Consider the following 20,459-nt stretch of genomic DNA (forward strand, 5'->3'; position numbering starts at 1 on the left):
CTCTCTCTCTCTCTCTCTCTCTCTCTCACTCTCTCTCTCCCTCACCAAGTGTTTCTGGGATATGTTAATTGTCTCACTTCTTCTATGCACATATGTTTTGTTGTCTTGTATTGCCTGCCAAATGACTACCAAATGTCTGCAGAAGTACAAGCACAAACAGATTTCCAACAAATGAGTGTTTCCTACACTTTTGCACATGAGGTTTGTCTGTTTTAAACACATTGCTGCCTGAGTAGCATCTCCTTTGTAAAAACCTTTTATTCCAGCATTGTTTTATGTAAGCAGATTTATGCACATATAGCTAACAGACAAGTAATTGAAGGCGTATTGAGCTTCTCGACTCCGCTCTATGTGATGCTGCATTGATGAATAAATAATGGAACGTCCTTTCAAGTGCATCTTTGAACAGTGCTGAAGTTTTTAACCCGATGAAACCTGGAGACAGCTACCGTCTCCCAGACTATAAACCTCTTATTCTTGCTGTCTTGGCCCTCCGCCTTTCTCTTTCAACGCTCCTACCCCCTATTTCTCTGGCATAATGCCCCCCACTGGGTCTTCTTTCATCAGGGTGAAGTATCAGTGAGACGCAGATACAAAGGTCTCTCATACACATGCGCAAATTTACATAGAAGCATGCATGTAGCAGACACTGCACTTTTGTTGCTTCGAGGGCACATTTTTGTAAATGACACACCAAACACAGCTGCACCCTCCAAAACCCATTCATTTGTGTCTTAATGAGCACATTTGTTACATTAGAAAGTGATATATGGGACAAAAAGGGTTAAATATACTGGTCTAATTCTGACTGCATCTATGAAAAACAGCTGAACTGGGTTGCATAAGCGATGACATTGACAAGTGGCAGCCATTCAGATGAGGGGGTGAATCATATATCATTGTTACATACAGCTTGAGCTTCAACCTGGCCTCCCAATTCTCCATCCCAAATCCAATCACAGCCATGAGTAGTGATCTTGCAACTCTGAGGAGAAAGGCACTAAATGAAACTATTTGATATACGGCTCTATTCCCTCACTGTCCTCACATCATTACAGAAATATTGCAATGAAAACACATTTATCAAAAGCATCAACTCAATGTTCTGCTCTGACATAATAAAACCATTACTATTCTGTGAAGAGCTATTAAACATTCTTCAAATAAATATTTACTTATTTTCTGTCAAAAAAGGAAGACACAGGGGAGCACATGTTTTGACACATGAAAGCCTTTCTAGTGATCTAATCATGGATATTTTTGATAATTTTGAAGATCAAGTGTTTAGATTGTTCTCATTCAGACAATACATGTTTACCTTTCTGTTTATCCTGCAGAAGGATTTGGGGCCATCATGAGCAGATTGTCATCAGTAGTCTGGAAGGAAATAAAAAAGCGAGGTAGTCTGATTTGGGGATCAGACTTATAGATTCATTACAGAACTAGGTAAAAGAGCTTTATAAATGCTACTGTCCTCTGCCTGGAGCTTTCTGCAATTTGATCTAAAATTGAAAAATGTGGTATTTTTCAGAAGCTCTTCTGGCTGCTGATGTTTTATGGTATTTTAGAATGTTGATGTGTTAACCTCATTGAGTTTCATTACGTTTGAGATTGTTCTTTTTTAAGATAATTTTTTGTTGGCATTATAGGCCTTCATTATGACAGGACAGCTTAAACATGAAAGGGGAGAGAGAAGGGAATGACATGCAGCAAAGGGCCGACTGAGCCTCTGTATATGGGCGCCCGCTCTACCAGGTGAGCTATCCAGGTGCCCAGATTGTTCTTGTTTTATGGCTTTAGACAGCACTTAGGTTGTTTTAAGGTGAAATTTAGATTGCTTCTAGGATGGAAATCTTTTGTATGATTGTATTGGAAATATTATTCATCCTTTTGTAATTGCTTTTATGTTTATTTCTGATTTTGTTATGTATTATGCTTTTTGACTGAACCTTGTTGTTAATCCTATTTTGGCTAGGACTCTTAAGATTTTGAATCTCAATAGGATTTCCTGGTTAAATAAAGGTTTAATAACATTTTTAAAAAGCCTGACAGTGTTCAATATTAAATAACTAAAAACATTACGAAATAAATAAACATATTAATAGGCCTATATGAAGTAAGTAAAACCAATCATCATAGAATAGTTGAATCAAATTAAAAAAAATAATTATCATGAACTAACTGTAATGTTATTATTTTCATATTAATGTTATTGAAGTTACCTTTTATTCAAAGGTCTGTTTTTTTTCATGTCACCTTTCATGACAGCGGTGTTGTCATCATCAATAACCGCCCCCCTTTCAGCCAATCACATGGGCCCTCAGCCTCCCAGCGGGCTAACCTAAAGTTAGCTAGTTCAATTTAGCTAGCTAGCTACGACAACCAAAGAAAAGTCATTCTCAAAGAGGAAGAAGTGAATTGGGGAACAAGGGAGTGGTTTTGGATAGCCTCCGTGTGTTTTGCTCTTCAAAGAGTTGTGTGTCTTTCTATGAGAACATATTCGGAATCAAAATGCTACAAAGGTAAACCATGAATTGACCAGCTAACGCTAACGTTAAATAGATGTTGCCGGCGTGCCGCTATCACTTGCTCTTCATTTAATGCTGAGTTTAAATACAAGCTCATATGCCAACCAAGCTAACTTTATTAGTTGGCTAGCTCGCTAGGTAACATCAAAGCCGGTCTACGGAAATGCAAAGAGAAATTAGCCCTTATTAGAAATTCTTTGGTAACATGTGTAGCGTTGTTCAGCTAAATAAAAGAAAGAGGGCACTGTATTTAATTATAGCAGCATGTTGTTCCATAGTTGTGGCTAAATTTTGGTAACGGTTGGTGAGGCTGCAAAACTGAATGGCTGAAAAGATGTGACAACTCCACTGTCATGAAAAGTGGCATGGAAAAAAAGCTATTATGATTTTTTTTTTTTGAAAGAGACATTTTTAAATAAATATGAGTAATAATGATATGATAATGATAATAAAATGTATACATTTTACAATAATTCATTTTCATAATGAATTCATTGAGTTTTAGTAATTCATTAGATTATGTCAACTAATTTCTTTGTTTATTTATTGTCCTGTATTTGTAACTTTATTCTTTTTAGAATGTCTTTATGTTTTTCATATTGCACATTTAAGGTTGAACATTGCTGGCTTCATAAAAGAAATAGCAATTACAAACAAGAAAATAATTACTTTGAACCTTTTCCTGTATAATATACAGTCTATGCCATGGATGTATTAAGAGAACGGTCTATGCTCTTAACCCTTGTGTTGTCTTCCCGTTAAGCATGAACTTCTTGTCCTTCCGGGTCAAAATTCAAAATGACCTTTTTTTGGCGCTTTTCCCCACGTTTTTGTTGCTTTAAAAAAAAAATGCTTTAGACACTTTTTTAAACGTTTTTGTCATTTCTTTCAACGCTTTTTTTATTCATGGTCAATAAACCTAATTTAAATGACATACCTATTTTTTTAGTTAAAAAAGCAGAAAATAATTTTTTTGACTACTAGTTAAGATCAGAGGATGTTGAGTGAATCACAGACTGGTTTATGTCAAAGTTTAGTCAGGATACTGTATTAAAAACATTTAAATATTTTTTTCAAATGCTATGAAATTGAATAAAACAACCAAAATTCAATGGAAGTGATCATTAATTTTACCTGCGACGAATGTTGTATTGGTTCTATACAGCGTACATCCATGCATCCAAGTCATTTTTAGTTAAAAAGAAACCCATATTTCTGAAAAAAAAAAAAAAACTTTGAAAATGGGTCAAATTTGACCTGAGGACCACACGAGGGTTAAATTACTCTTAAATTAGCTTACAGCCTAAAGTTGTTGAGTGTTGTCAGTGATAGACTTGGCTCTTGTTAATCATGGATTACAAGACATCTTCAGGGGGTAATAGTTCTTGCAGCTGAAACCCTCTTGTGTCTGATTATTTATTGATTGATTATTGTCATTTCTGTCATTCTGATTTGGGAGTACGCACTGGAAATGTATTTCTGCCAGTTATCAGTATGTGTTGTTCATTGTTTATCAATCTCAGATCCCCTTTAGCCAGTCAACCTGGGGTCTTCAAGAACCAATTCATACACTGACCATCAATGAAACCTGCTGTGTACAGTAAGTACCACATATCTTTTTTTTGTATCAATGCTGAGACAAGTGAGTGGACCTTTCACCTCTTTGCATTAAATTTGAAACTGTACGATGTTAAAAGGGACTCTCTTGGTTTTGGACCATCTGAATGTAATCTGTCATGATAACCCACATTCCAATATAGATTTAACAATAATCTATTGAATTTTGGGAAAAAAAAAAAAACAACCACCAACCAACCAACCAACCAACCAACCAACTCTCTCTCTCTCTCTCTCTCTCTCTCTCTCTCTCTCTCTCTCTCTCTCTCTCTCTCTCTCTCTCTCTCTCTCATATATGTGGTTGAGCGTTGAAGTCGGAGGCGCTCCTAGGGTATTTGCCAGTGCGCACCACAGTATCTCTTCCCGTCACACTGTCCGGACTGTTGCTGCGGCCGGAGCACCTGCATGCGCGGTGGGAGGAGGGAAAACAAGGACGAAGAAGAAGTGCGTAAGGGACATTTGAGAGCGGAGGGAGGAGAAGGGGCTGGGCCGGCGGGAGGAGCGCACCATGGCCTCAAAGGAGACCACAGCGGCGGGCTTCGTCAACGTCAGCAGAGAAATCACAGGTGAGCACGAACACGACTTTTTCGGACAAAGTATGTTTTAACCTCTTATTTAGAAAGGGAAGAGGGGAAGGAGGACGTCTTTGAGGGCGCGTGGGATTAGTTTTTATCTTTACTCAGCTGCTCTTAATCTGCTTTCCAGTGCTTTTGATTTAAAAGGAGTTATCACCGCAGGCAAGCGCAGGAAATTCCTCCCAAGGCAAAACCAGTGTTCATGGCTGTTAAAGCTTGTGAAGATTGTACTCCCATCGATGTCGGAGCGGGAGTGTTCACTTTCCGATTGATTTAGCATTGGCTAAAGATCTGCCCCTGTTTTGATGTCAGTTAGGTTAGTGTAGTAGTAAGTGTTGCTGTGCACGCGTCGTGGCTTTCATGTGCATCCATTGGGAGTTTTCATCTCTTTATCTTTCTGCGTGTGTGCGCGTGGGAGGTGTGCGTCTGGGAGCGCTTTGCGTGCAGCAGGCAGCATGGGTTCAGCCGCACACACACACACACACACACACACACACACACACACACACACACACACACACACACACACACACACACACACAAACCAACAGCATGCTTAGATGATGTTGTTAAAGAAGGTGTGTCTCTCACTGCTAATTATCCATACATGGCGAGTTAAATCCTGCTGTTGACCAGCTCAACCTGGCCAAGCCCTGCCTGTCTGGCCTGGTGATAAGAGCCAGGCGGCTTTAGGCCATTAACACACCTGCAGGGTGGAGGACAAGATGGGGAGGGGGGAGGTCATGGGGTTCATGATAGGTGGGTGAGTGAGCAGATCCATCAAAGTGTCAAAAAGGCAATGGGGATATGAGAAGGAATTAAAGTGGTAGGGGGGGACTGATCCATCCTGGTTTTTCTTTCCCCCCCCCTCTCCCCTCCTGCCCCTCTTATCCCTTTGGGAACAGATGCCGGGGTCACACCAGCAGGCCTTGGGGGTGCCGCGCAGTGTGTTAAAAGGTTTAAGCGATTGGGTCTTACCCAGCTTAATGTCAATAACTCTCTGTTTGTCTTCGGCTGATCCTTCCTTCGATCTGCCGGTGTGATCGTGTGGTCAGTTCCATTGAAATGAGCCAGGCTGCTTCTTTCTTTCTCTGAGGCTAAAAATAGCCCAGTTATAAGTTTTCTTCAGCTAGAGGTTGTGTGTGTGTGTGTGTGTGTCCTCAAGTTTGTGTCTTTGTAGCTGTTTGCTTGTCTCGGTGACTGTTTACCCCTGTGTGGCTGTCTTTAAAGGAATAATCCACCAGTATACCTAAGCTGAAGATCAAAGACAAAACGCGGCGATCGCATCAACAGCTTTAACATGGGGATTTTACTGAGATATGGGCACATTTTCTGATACATAACTGTATTCAAATACTGTATAACTCATTTGGATGGAAGATTTCAAACACAGCCTCTCAGATAACAGAGTCACAGATTCATGTCCAAAATGTGTCAAAATCAAGTCTTAAAGGACAATTCCTGCGCAAAATGAACCTAGTGGTTAATAACATATGTGTACCGAGTCGACCGTTCTCTGGGATATGTTTTCATGCTAATGAATTGAAACAAGCTAGCGCAAACTGGTGATTAGCTTCTAACGCTAGACTTCGGGGAAGAGGGTAAATCGCTATTTCTATACCACTAACAAGGCTCAAAATAGCGCCACGCTTCAATGGTAGCATAATGAGGGTCCCTACATGTAAACCGAAGCATTGAGAACGTTGTAAGTGTACAGACAGTTTATTAAAAAGATAGATTATAAAGACAGTAGCGTTCATGTAGACATGCGGGCGCCATCTTGGAAAACAGTCATGACCAGTCGAACCACGAACGCCGTGTTTGAGCTATGTTACTGGTTGCATGGCGTTCGTGGTTCAACCCCGGAATTGTCCTTTAATACTTTTAAAGCTTTAACAGCTTGCTAACTTGAAGTTTGTGAAGCGAATGGAGTTTGAAAATGGCAACACACAGAGAGCAGAAGGTGATGGATGCTTGAGCTACACAATTATCCTGAAAATGTACTTCTGTTGAGCCACACTACCCCAGAACTAAATTCAGATCCTAATCCCTGCGGTGGAAACGCATAATAATGTCGACAGACATTTTCATGAATACATAGTCATAGAAATTTGCCAAAAAGTCATGAAAAGGTCATGGAAAAGTATTGATTAAAATGCGTATGAACCCTGTGGGTTCTTGGAACAGTGGGAAATGTTGTCCCAAACTGTCACCCAATTAATTACGTTTCCCTCCGGGCTCAGCTCTCGTTTCCATTTCTTTAGTATTGGGAGTTTTCCTACGGATACTTGCATCAGTTTAGCATAAATCCTGGACACTAATCCTCTCACAGGAGAATCAACAAGACATTTAATGATTGGGTGCATCTCAAGACTGTTCCCCCATGGTACTCCATAACATTTTAGGGCTGATCTTAAGCGAAGATAAAGGAAGAAAGATGTCCTAGGGACCTCAAAGCTAGTTCTCAGGTTTTCAAAACTTAACATACCTTCATCATTGAATAGCTGGTCTAGAGTATAAATACCTCTGTCACTCCACTGGTTACAAACAAAAGGTTTGTTACCAGACATTAAGTGTATGTTGTGCCAAATTGGGGTGTTCAAATGCCACTTATTGGTGTAAGATAGTTGCTCTTCCACCTGTTTAAAGTTGGTCAGTGTGTTGGTGACAATAGGGCCATAGGCTAGCATACACTGTTTTGGACACACACCCGTAAAGGCAAGGCCCCGCAGTCTTAGACTTCCAGTGAGGTTCCGCTCTACTTCTCTCCATGGGACTGTAGATGAGGGGCCCATCCACACTCTGAGGGCCCGCAGCTGCAAGGCTCTGCGGTACACTTCAAGGTTGGGGATCTTTTTCATTTTCAAACTTGTAGCCTTCAGCCCTAACCGATGCTGCCTCAAGTGTCATCACGTACGGTGAATTATCAGACTTCATATACCTCCCTCCGGAGCACAAAAGGCTTTATACAACTTTTTTTTCACATATGCAGCCTGACACCTGTAAACAGACTTTGATGTGTCAAATCAGTGGAGTTCCCCTTCAAGTGTCTGGGACTCCACTACAGAGATGGAAGTTTTTCTTGGTTGACTAAACAGTCTCAACTCAAGGACCGATTATTTTCATTAATTCTTAATTATTGCCTAAGGAAATAGTGAAAAACACAATTTTCAAGACCCCAAAAGGATGTCTTCATGTTGCTGTTTTTATCCAAAGATATTCAGTTTACTATCATGTAAGGCTAAGAAAACCAGCTAATATTTATATGTGAGAAGCTGGTGCCAGTGTATTTTGCTTAAAACGTTTCTTAAATGATTAATCAACTATCAAAATAGGTGCAGATAAAAATGTCTATTCTTCTTGTCACTTTTAGGACTCATAGTCCATGTTGGCTTAAATCAGTGGTTCCCAAACTGGGGCTGTCGCCAGCTAAATATAAATAAATAATGTATGGTTCTGCTGCACTGCTAGCAGAGCATGGACAAGTTTGTGAAAGGACTGCCAGGTAAACTTAAACCAGAAAATGAAGTCACACCAAACAACACCACAACTACTCAAGCAAAGGCAAGAAAATACGTAGTGATTACCACAATTCATCTAAGGAGCCGACTGCCAATTTCCCAGTTGAATCCCATTGTGCCTCGTTATCCGTTTGCAGGAAAACCGCTGATTGTTGCGCATTATCTCCTATCACCAAGATTGGTGCATCCCTAATGTTTCTCCACTCATTTATTCAGGTTTTTTCCTTTCATTTGTCACCGCTCTATATTTGAATTTATGGATTATTTCCCCCTTTTACAGTGTTTCTGAGTGCATCTCAGGACAGCGCTTTTCATTCTGTTATGGGTTTACATTATGTAATTGGCTCTCCTGTTTTACCACTTATCCTCTGCTCTTCTCTCCAGAGAGCATCAGGAAGGTGCTGGACAAGCAGGCCATTAAGTTTGTGCGAGCCATCAAGCAGGACACCAGGAGCGGCAAAACAGAGGACAGGATTCTGGTGAGAGACGCCAACACACTCACACACCCATCTCTCTCTCTCTCTCTCTCCCCCCCCCCCCCATCCTGTGCAACACCAGGTCACCTGATAGAGAGGTATTCATTGTTAAAGTGAAAGTGTCTTTACGTGTGTGGTGTTGAATATGGAACAGAATGGCACTGGCTCCTTGCAGACAAAATGGAAATCAATGGAAGTTAATTGCGACAAATTGAAACCGCCATAAGAAGTCACAGATTACACATCCTGAGACGCACACCAGACGCGTTGAAAATCAGGCTTAAGACAGAAGCAGAGCAAAGTGGACATTGCCTACTGAGTCCATCCTCAGAGTTTATTAGATGTGGCAGGATGGCCTTAATGCCCCAGGCTCTGTGTGTGTGTGTGTGTGTGTGTGTGTGTGTGTGTGTGTGAGAGAGAGAGTCATGATTTATTGTTTTTTTTTTTTTTCTGAAGAAGCTTGTGTGAGTGCATGCCAGAGGGTGTGTGGGCAGCCTGTTATGTGTTCAAGGAGCTTGTGCGAGCCAAGGCCACCTCTGTTATTGAGAAATTGTCAATTAGTCAGCCACATTACTGACTGATCAGTTACTCACACCCAGTTGCAATGCGACAGAGCGAGCTTAACTCCTTTCTCTGAAGACAAGAAAAAAGACAAGCTGATAAGTTTATCAAAACTATTAATCAGTACTTCTCTCAGTTTTCCATGTCTGCTATTATTTCTCTTCTCCGTCTCCCCCCACGTCTCCATCTATCTCCATCCTTACCACACCGCCCCTCTATTTTTTGTCATCTCCTCTTTGTTTCCTCTCTCCCTCCCTCCTTATCTGTCCATCTCGATTATCCTCCTCCCCGTCATCACCCCCCTCCTCCCCCTCCCACCACCACGCCAGCCGCCTCTCACTTTCTCTCTCTCTCCCCCCTTTATGCCCTTCCCTCTTCCCTCCATCTTTACTCAAACCTGTAAAAAGGGTATCAAGCTTTTCTTTCCATCAGAAGCAATTCAATTAGGTCTCTGCCTTACAAGAGTTTTTTTACTATCCAAATGGGCCTTGGCTGCTGCTGCTGCCACTGCTCCAAATTCTTTCAAGGGAAGGGAGGCGAGGGAGGGAGGTGGATATAAGCATTCATTCCAGCTTGTTGTCAAGGTCTCCCCCCTCTAAAAAATCTTTTCCCTCTAATGGATACATCTGTTTGGATATTTGAAGGGTGAACAAACAGATGATGGCGTTTGTAAATAGTGTGTTTCAGTCTCTGGGTATTGTGCACAAAATATTCACTTATGTGTCAAAATGTCATACATGATAGTTAGAGAAAGTGGAGTATTTTAGGATTGCTTTCTAATACGGAGATTAAACTTGGTCTTGAAAATTAATTTTCTAAGCCTGAAGGCTCAGGCGAGGCCTTCTTTTACCTTCGTCCTCTCTTTCATGCGCATTCCTTTCTTCGCAGGTGAAGTAGATTTAACAGGATCATCTGCTTTCAGCTTGATTCCTCTGGTTTGTTTTAGGTTTACAATGTTCAAGTTTATATTGACTGTATACAAGTCTTTGTCCTACATCTTGCTCTTTCTTTTTACCTCCTTTTCCCTCGGGAGACTGCTGGTATCCAGCTGTCTGTGTGTGTTGACTGTACCAGCCCTCATACTGCCACAAACGCATACACACAGCCACACACCCTCCACCCATCTCAGACAGACACAGGGAGGGCTCAGCGTGACATCCAAGCAGCACTCAGGGCAATGCATTGGGGAGCATCAACACGACACACACACACACACACACACACACACACACACACACACACACACACACACACACACACACACACACACACACACACACACACACACACACACGTACAATTTGACATGTGCAGGAGGCATCTATGCAGACACACATGGTTCAGTGCATCAAAAGTTGCCTGCTTACACACTCTCACGGCCATTATTAGATCACCCTATTTGAAGATTAGGGGCAACTCCGAAAACAAAGCATCTTCAAAGGCAGAGACACAGGGAGGGAGGTTGGGGGGAGGAGTGGGTGGTTGTGTTGGAAGAGAAGGGGAGGGGCATACCACAAGAGCAAAGGGAATGGAGGGGGAAGGAAATATCTGATGTGTTGTGATGCCCCAGTTGCCTATTTGGCTCTTCCGCCACTTATTTACCCCAGTCGGTCGCTTCGTTTTATCCTCTGTTGACTCTGCGGTTCCATTGCTCCCACCTAATAATAATGGGCCTATTACTGGCTGAGACTGCCACTGTTTGACAGTCCTGAGCACACTCAGGCACTTCAGACGCTTATTTCCACTTAAGTTACGCGGAGGTCCGACTTATGAGACTGTGGTAGGACCGGGGTTTGAGGTCGAGTTAGTGGTGCAGCATTTAACCACTTGCTTGTGGTTGCATGCACGTTGTTGCTGTGTCTGTTTTGGGATGTTCACAGCACGGCTGTTATTTAGAAAGTTGGGTGGAAGTAATTTATAATAATGAGTTATGGTTAGCAGTCACTTTTTAAAGTTGTACATCGCTTTGGACACAAGAAATAAAACATTAAATAATCTAAAATAACATTTGGGATGATGGATGCTAACCACCGCAAACTTGTTTTCTTGTAAGTATTTTCCTTACACCTAAATCTAGAATTCACCTTTAGGACAGAAGTGTCAACGCCCCCCAGTTAGCAGAGTGAGTTTTTTTTTTTTTTTTAAAGTTCTGTTTATTGGTATTTAACAGACAAAAACAAATCCCACCCCAACCCACAACCCACGCCCCCTAACATCCTCTTGTGGTTAGTGAGGTTTGTTAATGTCCACAAGCGTTATTATGATTAACTGCTGTTTTGTTGAATTATTGTTACCAATATTTTCAGTATCCCCTTGCATTTACCTGATTAGTGACTGTATTTTATTGGCCACCTGAAAAGTTCTAAAAACTGCAGCGCACCCTTGGAACATTTTTCAGCAAGACATAGCAGCTCAAAATGTGCTCTACCAAATGGTTGACAGGACTATTAAAGGGTATTGTACTTTGTTCTTTTTTAGAATTCTTTTTATTTTCTTGCTAGTTCTCTCTACTCCGTACATTGCATGGAAAACTGATCCCTCCTGTGTTGCTGTTTTATGTTCTTCCTTATCTGAATTTATAGTCTAAAGAGTTGACAGACCGTGTAAGGCCACCTGGGAAAAACATGTGTTTGTGTGCTAAATACTATAAGTAAAATCAATTAGACTTTAAATTAGTTGCAGTTGGCAGTCATTGCCAAATGTGAATGCATGTACTGGCTATCTGAGCATTTTGGGAGTAAATCAATACAAGTAAATAATAGTAGTAGCCTAGAAATCTAGATGCACCCTAGCGGCAGCAAATGTAATTTGCTTTTTTTTAACCTCAACTGCATTCCCGCTGTGCATCTTTTTAATTATTGAATTCTATCGCTCTTTGGAATTGTTTAATTGCTTCTGTTCCTAAGTGCTCTGTCCACTGTAATCCCCATCACTGACTTGATGGCTTAACTGATTTATCCAGACCCTGAGGTAATTCTGTGGTGGTAAATCCAAGTCTGTGAATTTAGAAGTCTCTTATTAGACCATTGGCATTAAAGTGGCACTCCAATGAGTTCCATTTCTCATCACAAGGTGTACTACTCAGCCGGTAAAAAAAAAACGGTTGTGTAGTGTCTACTGTGACTCTGGAAGGAGCTCCTTAATGTTTTTGAAAAATAACCCAGATGATGTTGTCATGGTTATCTTGGCTTGGGCTTGGAGACTTCAGAGTTAATGGCAAGCTGCTTTACGAACAGAGGCGTACAGTTTTACCAGGCAGAGATGGTCTAATGAAGGGACACTATTGGTTGCCTTATGGGAAATGTAGGATCCAGCATATTTGGAGCTTTAACCCATACTAGGGACTAAAAGTCACACACGGTATGACCTGATTTGTAGGTGTTTTCTGATTTTTTTTATAAATATTTGTAGACAGATGTAATATACTGAAATGTAAAATTCGATAGGGATGTGCAGTTATCAATTTTTCATGGACAAAAATCCCAATCACCAAATAGCCCGGGAGATTTCCAAAGGCCCCTTTTTATTCTTTTCGTTTGACATTTATGACCTAACTCTATATGATGGGAGATTTGACGAGGGAAAATGTTTTTTTGACTCTCAAGGTTCCAGTCCGGATTTAGGATTTGTGTACTCCAACATGATTCATGTTTTAGATAACCTAAGTCTGCAGGACAGTAGATGATAACTGAACAAAAGTTAAACACACTTTTGAACTAACTTCTTTTTTAAGCTACAAAACTGAAGTTCACTGAATTACATGATCAACTTGTACATTTCTAAGGCGAAACTGGTCCTTAATTTTAGCTCCGAGACTCCAGCTGTGCTTTGGACTGTGAAAGAAAGCTGGTTAAAAGCATTACAGCACAGACAGCCCTACTAGCAGTAGGGCTGGGACGGTACGGATTTTTTCTTACCGTGGTTGAGAGTACGAGAGTAGCGTAAGTTAGAGCGAGAATGGCAGGGTGCCTTAAGTGAGTGACGTCAGTGCCCGTGTGGTCGCGCAAGGAGAGCGAGCGGTAACGGAGAGTAGCGTATAAGTGTCACTGTGAGGAAAAGAGAGAGGAAAAAGAGATAGCAAAGTTGATGTAAAGTGAGTTAAAAGTGAACAATAAAACAACAAACTAGAACTTCTCAAGACACGGTGGCTTTCTCTATTGTCAATACTGCCGGTAAAGTGAATGGCGTCACCCCCGAAAAACATCGGCTTAAACCTTACACCATGTTGCAGCCCGAGTGCAGCCCGTCTAGCAGCTGAGCAGACAGAGGGCGACTCGGCAGTTCGCTAACTTGTTGCTCTCTCTACCAATATAAGCCGCTCTGTTTTAGGCTACGAAATGGCATCAGCTGAAATCCCGTGCGTTTTATCGGGTAAAGCTAACAGGAAACTTGTAGCTGCTGGCTAATGTGCAATGGTAAACACTGCAGCTGTAACGTTAATGTGTCTACCTCAGCTGAGAACGGAGAAATGTCTTTGCCTTTCCTACCGTAATACACGGTAGGAAAGGCAAAGACATTTCTCTGATACAAGACATTACACAGGTACTCTCGCATATAGGCCTAATAGTCAACATGAATGGAATGTTATTATGTGTCATGGAACATTGCGCTCCCCAGCTCGTGAAAGGTCGGATTTTCTCCATCTTTTGATAAGTTTTGTTTAGAAAACCTTGAATCCATGTAAGACACAATGTCATCACACACAATCCATGTCGTTAGAATCAATGAATCCATGTCACAACGTGCACACATGTGCAGGCCAATGTTTCTTTGCGGTGATGACGGTGACGAGCTCAGACCCGCGGTAGGCGTCACGTGACCGCGGTATTGCGGTAATGCGGTAACCGTCCCAGCCCTAACTAGCAGCAGAATCTTTTGTCCTTTCAGTCTCTCAACAACACTTCCATTTTGTGTGTAATGGCAAACATTACCACTGCATCATCCATCATCCATCATTTTCTCTGCAAGTGTCTGGGATTGACCATCTGACTGCATGGCGAGTGCTCTGTGCTGTAATTAGGACTGTGCTTTCTTTTGATTATCATAACCCATGTCGGTAGCCTATGGCGGAGAGGCTATGAAGTGTGACTGCTGACCTTCTCTCTTCCCCCATGAGGAGACAGTGTGAATAAAAGTATGTATTGTCAGGGCCGAGAGGCACCTCCAAAGTATCTTTGCCTCTTTTATCTCTCCATCCTATTCATTTTCTTTCTCCTTTGCTACCTCTCTCGCATTGTTCTGATCCTGCCGTATCCACACCTCCTCTTTCTCACTCTCTTCTTTACTCATCCATTTGGCCTCTCCCACACTCTGCTTGTCTCTATTTCATCCCAGTTTTTCACATTTGCTCATTTTTTTTATTTCCCCCCTACCCTTCTTTCCTCTCAGCCCATTGACCCAATCCTGGCCACTCTTCAGCCCCTACTTCTCCTCTTATACACTCTTATAATCTCCCCTCTTACTTCCAACTATAGCACAACCTCACAACCCCTTCCCATTATCTGTCTCCTTTCCCCCATTTTATTTTTTATTTTAAGAGGTCCTTTGGGTTTCAGAGCGCTCTCCTTGCCATCTCTTTGATTTAGACACATTTGACTGGTTGGTTTTTATGAGAGAATCTGGAACAAGATGTTTTTGAGCTTTGCATTTCTTTCTTCTCATTTGGCTTCATCTCTCTCTCGCTCTCTCTCTCTCTCTCTCTCTCTCTCTCTCTCTCTCTCTCTCTCTCTCTCTCTCTCTCTCTCTCTCTCTCTCTCTCTCTCTCTCTCTCTCTCTCTCTCTCTCAAAATCATTCTAAAGTCCACTTATGTTGCAGGACCTGGGGCATCTGTGCTTTCAAACCCCCTGTAAGATGACAGATTGACTGATGGCAGGGTTGTGTTCTTGTGATGCTGAGTTCACTTGAGTGATGGTAGCTGACTGTGTGTGTGTGTGTGAGAGAGAGAGAGAGAGAGAGAGAAGAGAGACAGCCAGCCAAGTGTAGTCCAAAGCCAGCTTAGCAAGCTATTGTGCATCATTATAAGTGCATGAGAGTCCAAGCGGAGTGTGTGTGCGCTGCACTAGCATGCCGGACTTATGCAAATGTCTGTATCGGAATGTTTCAGATTGTGTGTGTTAGGGTTTGTGTTAGGTGTGTGTGTGTGTGTTTGTTTTCAAAATGCCCTTGTGGCCGAGCCAGAAATACCGCAGGCGGCCAAATCTGGCACTGATCCTCAGCTTGTTCCCTAAGAGGCAGCGCTGCATGCAACACACACATGACCCAGAGACACACTTTGATTTGCACCATCTCGTTTGAAGTGCAAGACCCAGAGCCTGACAGCTTATGATTAATATAAGCCCCCGCCCTCTCAGCTGCGTGTGCATGCAAACACACACAACCAGAAAGAAATACTTGTTTTTTTTCATGCACGTACTGTACAACACACTCCCACCCTGCCCTCGCAGTCTGCTTCAGGGGCCGGCCAGCTGGCTCTTTGAACTAGAACTTCTGACACTGTGCCGTCACAGTAAGGGCACTTAGCAAACCCGCCCCCCCCATCCTATCATCTCCTTCTCTCTCGCTACTCATCACTCACCCTCATCACTTTCTGAGATTGTCACCTGACCAGGTCAAAAAAGTCGACCTTCTCATCTTAGAGGATTGCCTGGGTGGGAAATTAATCTTTGAGGGGCTTTTAGGATGTTCGATTGATCTTTGGAGGAGAAGGTTGCCAGAATGCCACATGAGAGGAAAAACAATTTGGTTGTGGCTAGTGGAGCTTGACTTGAGCTCTGGATATATGCACCAATTATGAAAGTTCACTCGCACCTGCTATAGAAAAGCAACGCTATTGGATTGACAGTCGAAGTTCACCAAATTCTAACCAATAAATATCAATAAAGAGACACATGCACATACACGCCCACTCGTTGGTACTGTATCAACTTCAGTAGCTCATATATCAATTTCGTCTGAAGGAATGGCTCTGTGCGTAGCGAGTGTGTGGTCGAGCAAGAGAGAGAGTGACAGTGGATACATTCAAGGCAGACAGGTGAACAGGTGGCAGGTGTTGGCGATCGTAGCAGAGGAGAAATTAACAGTAAAGTTGTGGTAGAAAATGTACAGTGTAGGTTTCAGTTTGACAGAACATAACAACGGTGAATATTATTTCTGTTTCTTTGTTGTCCCAGTCTAAATAATCTCTATGTATAATTGAAATGTATTGATAGTATATTTTTGCATGCAGGCGAAAAATAGGGCTCCTCTGAAAGCCATTGTGTAATTCGAAACACTGGAATTTACCATTGCATATGTTTTTTGTGTAAATATATCGAACATTGAATGACATCATTCTTTATGAAGTCTAAATTACCTAAATGTTATTCCTTCATTTAGTGGATGTTTTTTTTTTATCATGAGGATTGATTTATAGTTATTTGAGACATTGCCAAATTTAGTTTATTACTCTAAAGAAATCGTACTTTTTAAGAAATTCTCAAATCTTATAGATGAGAAATAGGGCGAGAAAGTACTTTCTTTTCATCAGGACTTAACTGTTGACTGGTATTTTACAGTCAACTGCAAAGGTAATGTGTATCTAGAAAAAGTGGAATTTTATTTGGTGACGACTGCTATGTTTGACAATAAAGCTGAAGAAGTCGGACATCTTCTACACTGATCCTCTGATTAATGTGACATACTTAAAGTGGAGCTGTGGCATTCTGTTTACTATTTGCTTACGTTAGCTGTCGGTCAGCGACTACTATTAAGCTATAACGTACGAACTGGAAAATGGTGTGTGTACTAGGGCTGGGCAATATATCGATATTAAATCGATATCGTGATATGAGACTAGATACCATCTTAGATTTTGGATATCGTAATATCGTGATATGACACTAGTGTTGTCTTTTCCTGGTTTTAAAGGCTGCATTACAGTAAAGTGATGTACTTTTCTGAACTTACCAGACTGTTGTAGCTGTTCTATTATTTGCCTTTTCCCCACTTAGACATTATGTCCACATTACTGATGATTATTTATCTAAAATCTTAATTTTGTTAAAGCACCAATTGTCAACCCTAGAATATCTTTGCAATATCGATATCGAGGTATTTGGTCAAGAATATCGTGATATCTGATTTTCTCCCTATCACCCAGCCCTAGTGTGTAGCAAACACTAGTTGATTTATTGACCCAAAGACTCATGTCTCTGTTGGTTTTGAGCACAGCAAAAAGACTCAATCCTTGCTTTTTAAATATCAAAACAATACAGAGTGTCAAATAAATTTTTTGGGGGCGTGAAATATCAGAGTGAACACCGATTGACTTGCAGTGCACGTTTACCAGATAACAGCCAACAGTTTTGTAGTTTGGCTAATATACTAAATACATGTTGATTGAGCTTATAAAATTTACAACTGGTTTACACAGCCCACGCAGCAAAAGCAGCAGCTGTTTCAGTCCTCTGTCTGTGTTTACACAGGATGCGTTCAGGCCCAGTATTGAGTGTAGGTCCACCGCGTTTTGACAGAGCTCAGAACCTAACACCCAACTGTTATGCAGGTAGAATGGAAGAAAATAGACTTTAAGCATTAAAAATACGCTTTGGATTACATTTACGGAAGTAAAAAGCAAGCAGTTATGCATGCTTTGTATACTCGCTGTAAAAATTAGAAGCTTACTAAGAGCATAGATCCTGTCCTTGATATTATGGGGGACAATTGGCCGCAGGTAGATTGTAGTAAAGTGACATTTTAAGTTTGAAGGGAGACATTAGTCACAATGAAGTGATCCGGCTCAAACCCTGTATCTGGTATACCTCATATATTGAATAGATATCCCTTAGATTTCTTCCTTCACTGCTGCACCGTGAAGTAGGCCAAGTAGGCAAAAACCCTGTCTTGATTATTGATTGTCTCTAATGATACTTCAATGGGCTGTAAATGATATATCAAGTTAGGACAAACCCTAAGCAAGAGGCCTTGCTCAGCATCAGAGGATCAAATGGGCATCCGTCAGAGATCCTGCATTATTGATGCCTCTGTTTACATTATGAGATCTTCTGTCAGTTTGCAAGGCTCTTGGAAGGGAAAATATTCTTCTGTCTTTCATTTTCTCACTATATATCACCGCTCTCTTTCCTCTTTGTGTGCACCTCAAGGTCCCATCACATCCCACCCGTTCCTTCCCGTATCTATGTAACAGAGTTTTGAGTTAACAGAGCTGTGATTGGACTAACTATCTTCTGCGAAGGCCCCTCCACCAGCTTAGTGCAGAGATTTAATTCTCGTGGTACGGTTATCATTCTGTCTCCTCCTTTTTCAGTCTCTAGTTTTCATTCCTCTCCCTCTCCTCTGTCTCTTCTCTGTGGGAGTCTGTTACGGATGTCTATATAGTTAAGACACAGGGCTGATCTGTGAGGCCAGCTTTGTTGGGAGTAGGTGTAGTATCTGAGGACTCTATTATCAGGAGGGAAATCTGGTGTCTCTGTCCTCTCTCTCTCTCTCTCTTTGTATGTTTCATTTTCTTTCTTCCTCTCACCACCACACAGCGGGGCGCCATTAGCCATTCAGCACAGAGGGGCCTTGAGGAATTGAAAGCGATGGAGCAGAAAAAGAAAATCTGAAAACAGGAAAAGAGACGAGAGTTGGGAGAAGAGAGGAGGAGGGTGAGGGCAAGAGGGGATGGAGTGAGGTGTTAAGGCGGGAGCAACCCAGACAGGAGATGGAGGGATTAGGGAAGAAGATGGGGGGGGGGGGGGGGGTGAACAGATTTCCACAGAGTTAAAGAGAAATGACAGAATGCAAAGGAGGGAATTTGAAAGCCAGCTAAAAAGGAGCAAAACTAAAGTGTGGCCAAGAATTGTGAGTGATGTAGAATGCATGGCATGGGGGTATGCTTATTATGGATTTTTGAATTATGAATGAGATTAATTAAATAGGCAGATGTGAATATATTCACATTTTCTGTATCTTACTTTACCCCAGACCCTTTTAAATGGTAATGCCCTTCTTTTGGCAAAGGCGCACCTTTTTATTTTGGCTTCTCTTCCAGTCCTCTTTCTCCACCTTATCTTACCATTAGTGCCCTTCCTGATGCAACGAGGCATCTGTTGAATAAGTGCTACTTAGTTCCATCAACACAACTTAGCGCGATAAAATTGGACTGTCATATGACTCTCAATCTCGCCATAATATTTCTGACACACGCACTACCATCATTAGCTTGCTAATGCCTAGAGTGCTTAGCATGACTTACGAGTCATTGGGACGAGCTGCAGAGATGATTTGCTCTCTTTATGGGGTGTTTGTGCTGTGCTATTTTTTGCTGCGATTTGCATTTCCTTCTCTGTGACAGAAAAATGAATGTGTTCTCCCCTCAGGTCCTGGCAACATGGAGACTGTATCTCTTTGCTGTCAAAGTGCCCACCAAGGTAAATGTTCCCCCGCTCTCAGTGGAATTTTATGGCTTTCACTTGCCAGCCTTGATCTTATGGTGATTCGCAAGAGATGTGACAAAAAAGGTAGCAGACTTTTCAGAGCAGGAGAGATGAGATAATGATGATGACTGCTGATGATCATTTTGAATGACACCGATTGCAATAGATGATAAGGTGGCAGGTGGCATAAAGTCAGTGGTTTAAAGCAATAGTTTGACATTTTGGGAAATATACTTATTCTTTTTCTTGCCGAGAGTTGGATGACAAGATCGATGCCACTCTCATAGTTTGTTATGAAGCTACAGCAGTTGGTTAGCTTAGCTTATTGTTGTTTTTTTACACTGAGGTTGTGTATAGTTTAAACAAACAAGATACAATGTGTCAATCAGTGAGCTTGTGAGGTGCTGGTAGCCAGATGTTGTGGCCTTTGGACAGAGCCAGCTGCTTCTTCCTCCTCCTAGTCTTTGTGCTAAGCTAACAAGCTGCTAGCTGTAGATTCACATTTACTGTACAGCCATTAAAGTAGTATCTATCTTCTTATCTATTTTTCTGCAAGAAAGCAAATAAGCGTATTTACCAAAATGTCAAACTACTCAATTCAGGTGTATTTTAACTTTGGTCTTATTTATGTAGTTTTTGCCATCCCTTTTATCAGTCATAACGGTGCACACACCAGAATAATTATGATCTGGGACAGAGGCAACATCACATCAAATCACAACAAAGTCTAACAGGGGCAAGAAACACGAGCGGTAAATCAGA

At 41.6% G+C, this 20,459-nt stretch overlaps 1 protein-coding gene across 6 annotated transcripts in view; it reads left to right on the forward strand.

The window, feature by feature from the left end:
* The first annotated feature begins 2,297 nt into the window (after positions 1-2,297).
* carmil3 (capping protein regulator and myosin 1 linker 3) overlaps positions 2,298-20,459 on the forward strand; it is a 91,622-nt gene continuing 73,460 nt past the window's right edge. For 5 of the 6 annotated variants that reach the window (XM_031310562.2, XM_031310563.2, XM_031310565.2 and 2 more), the window contains exons 1-5: positions 2,298-2,522; positions 4,052-4,128; positions 4,460-4,711; positions 8,626-8,720; positions 19,641-19,691. In XM_031310562.2, the coding sequence (XP_031166422.2) occupies positions 4,654-4,711; positions 8,626-8,720; positions 19,641-19,691 (204 nt within the window). In that variant the 5' untranslated portion in view covers positions 2,298-2,522; positions 4,052-4,128; positions 4,460-4,653. Of the gene's footprint in view, positions 2,523-4,051; positions 4,129-4,451; positions 4,712-8,625; positions 8,721-19,640; positions 19,692-20,459 lie in introns of those variants that run through there. The other variant, XM_031310559.2, reaches the window with a different exon arrangement.

This window comes from Sander lucioperca, chromosome 9, assembly GCF_008315115.2.
Source record: "Sander lucioperca isolate FBNREF2018 chromosome 9, SLUC_FBN_1.2, whole genome shotgun sequence".
Lineage (NCBI taxonomy): Eukaryota > Metazoa > Chordata > Actinopteri > Perciformes > Percidae > Sander > Sander lucioperca.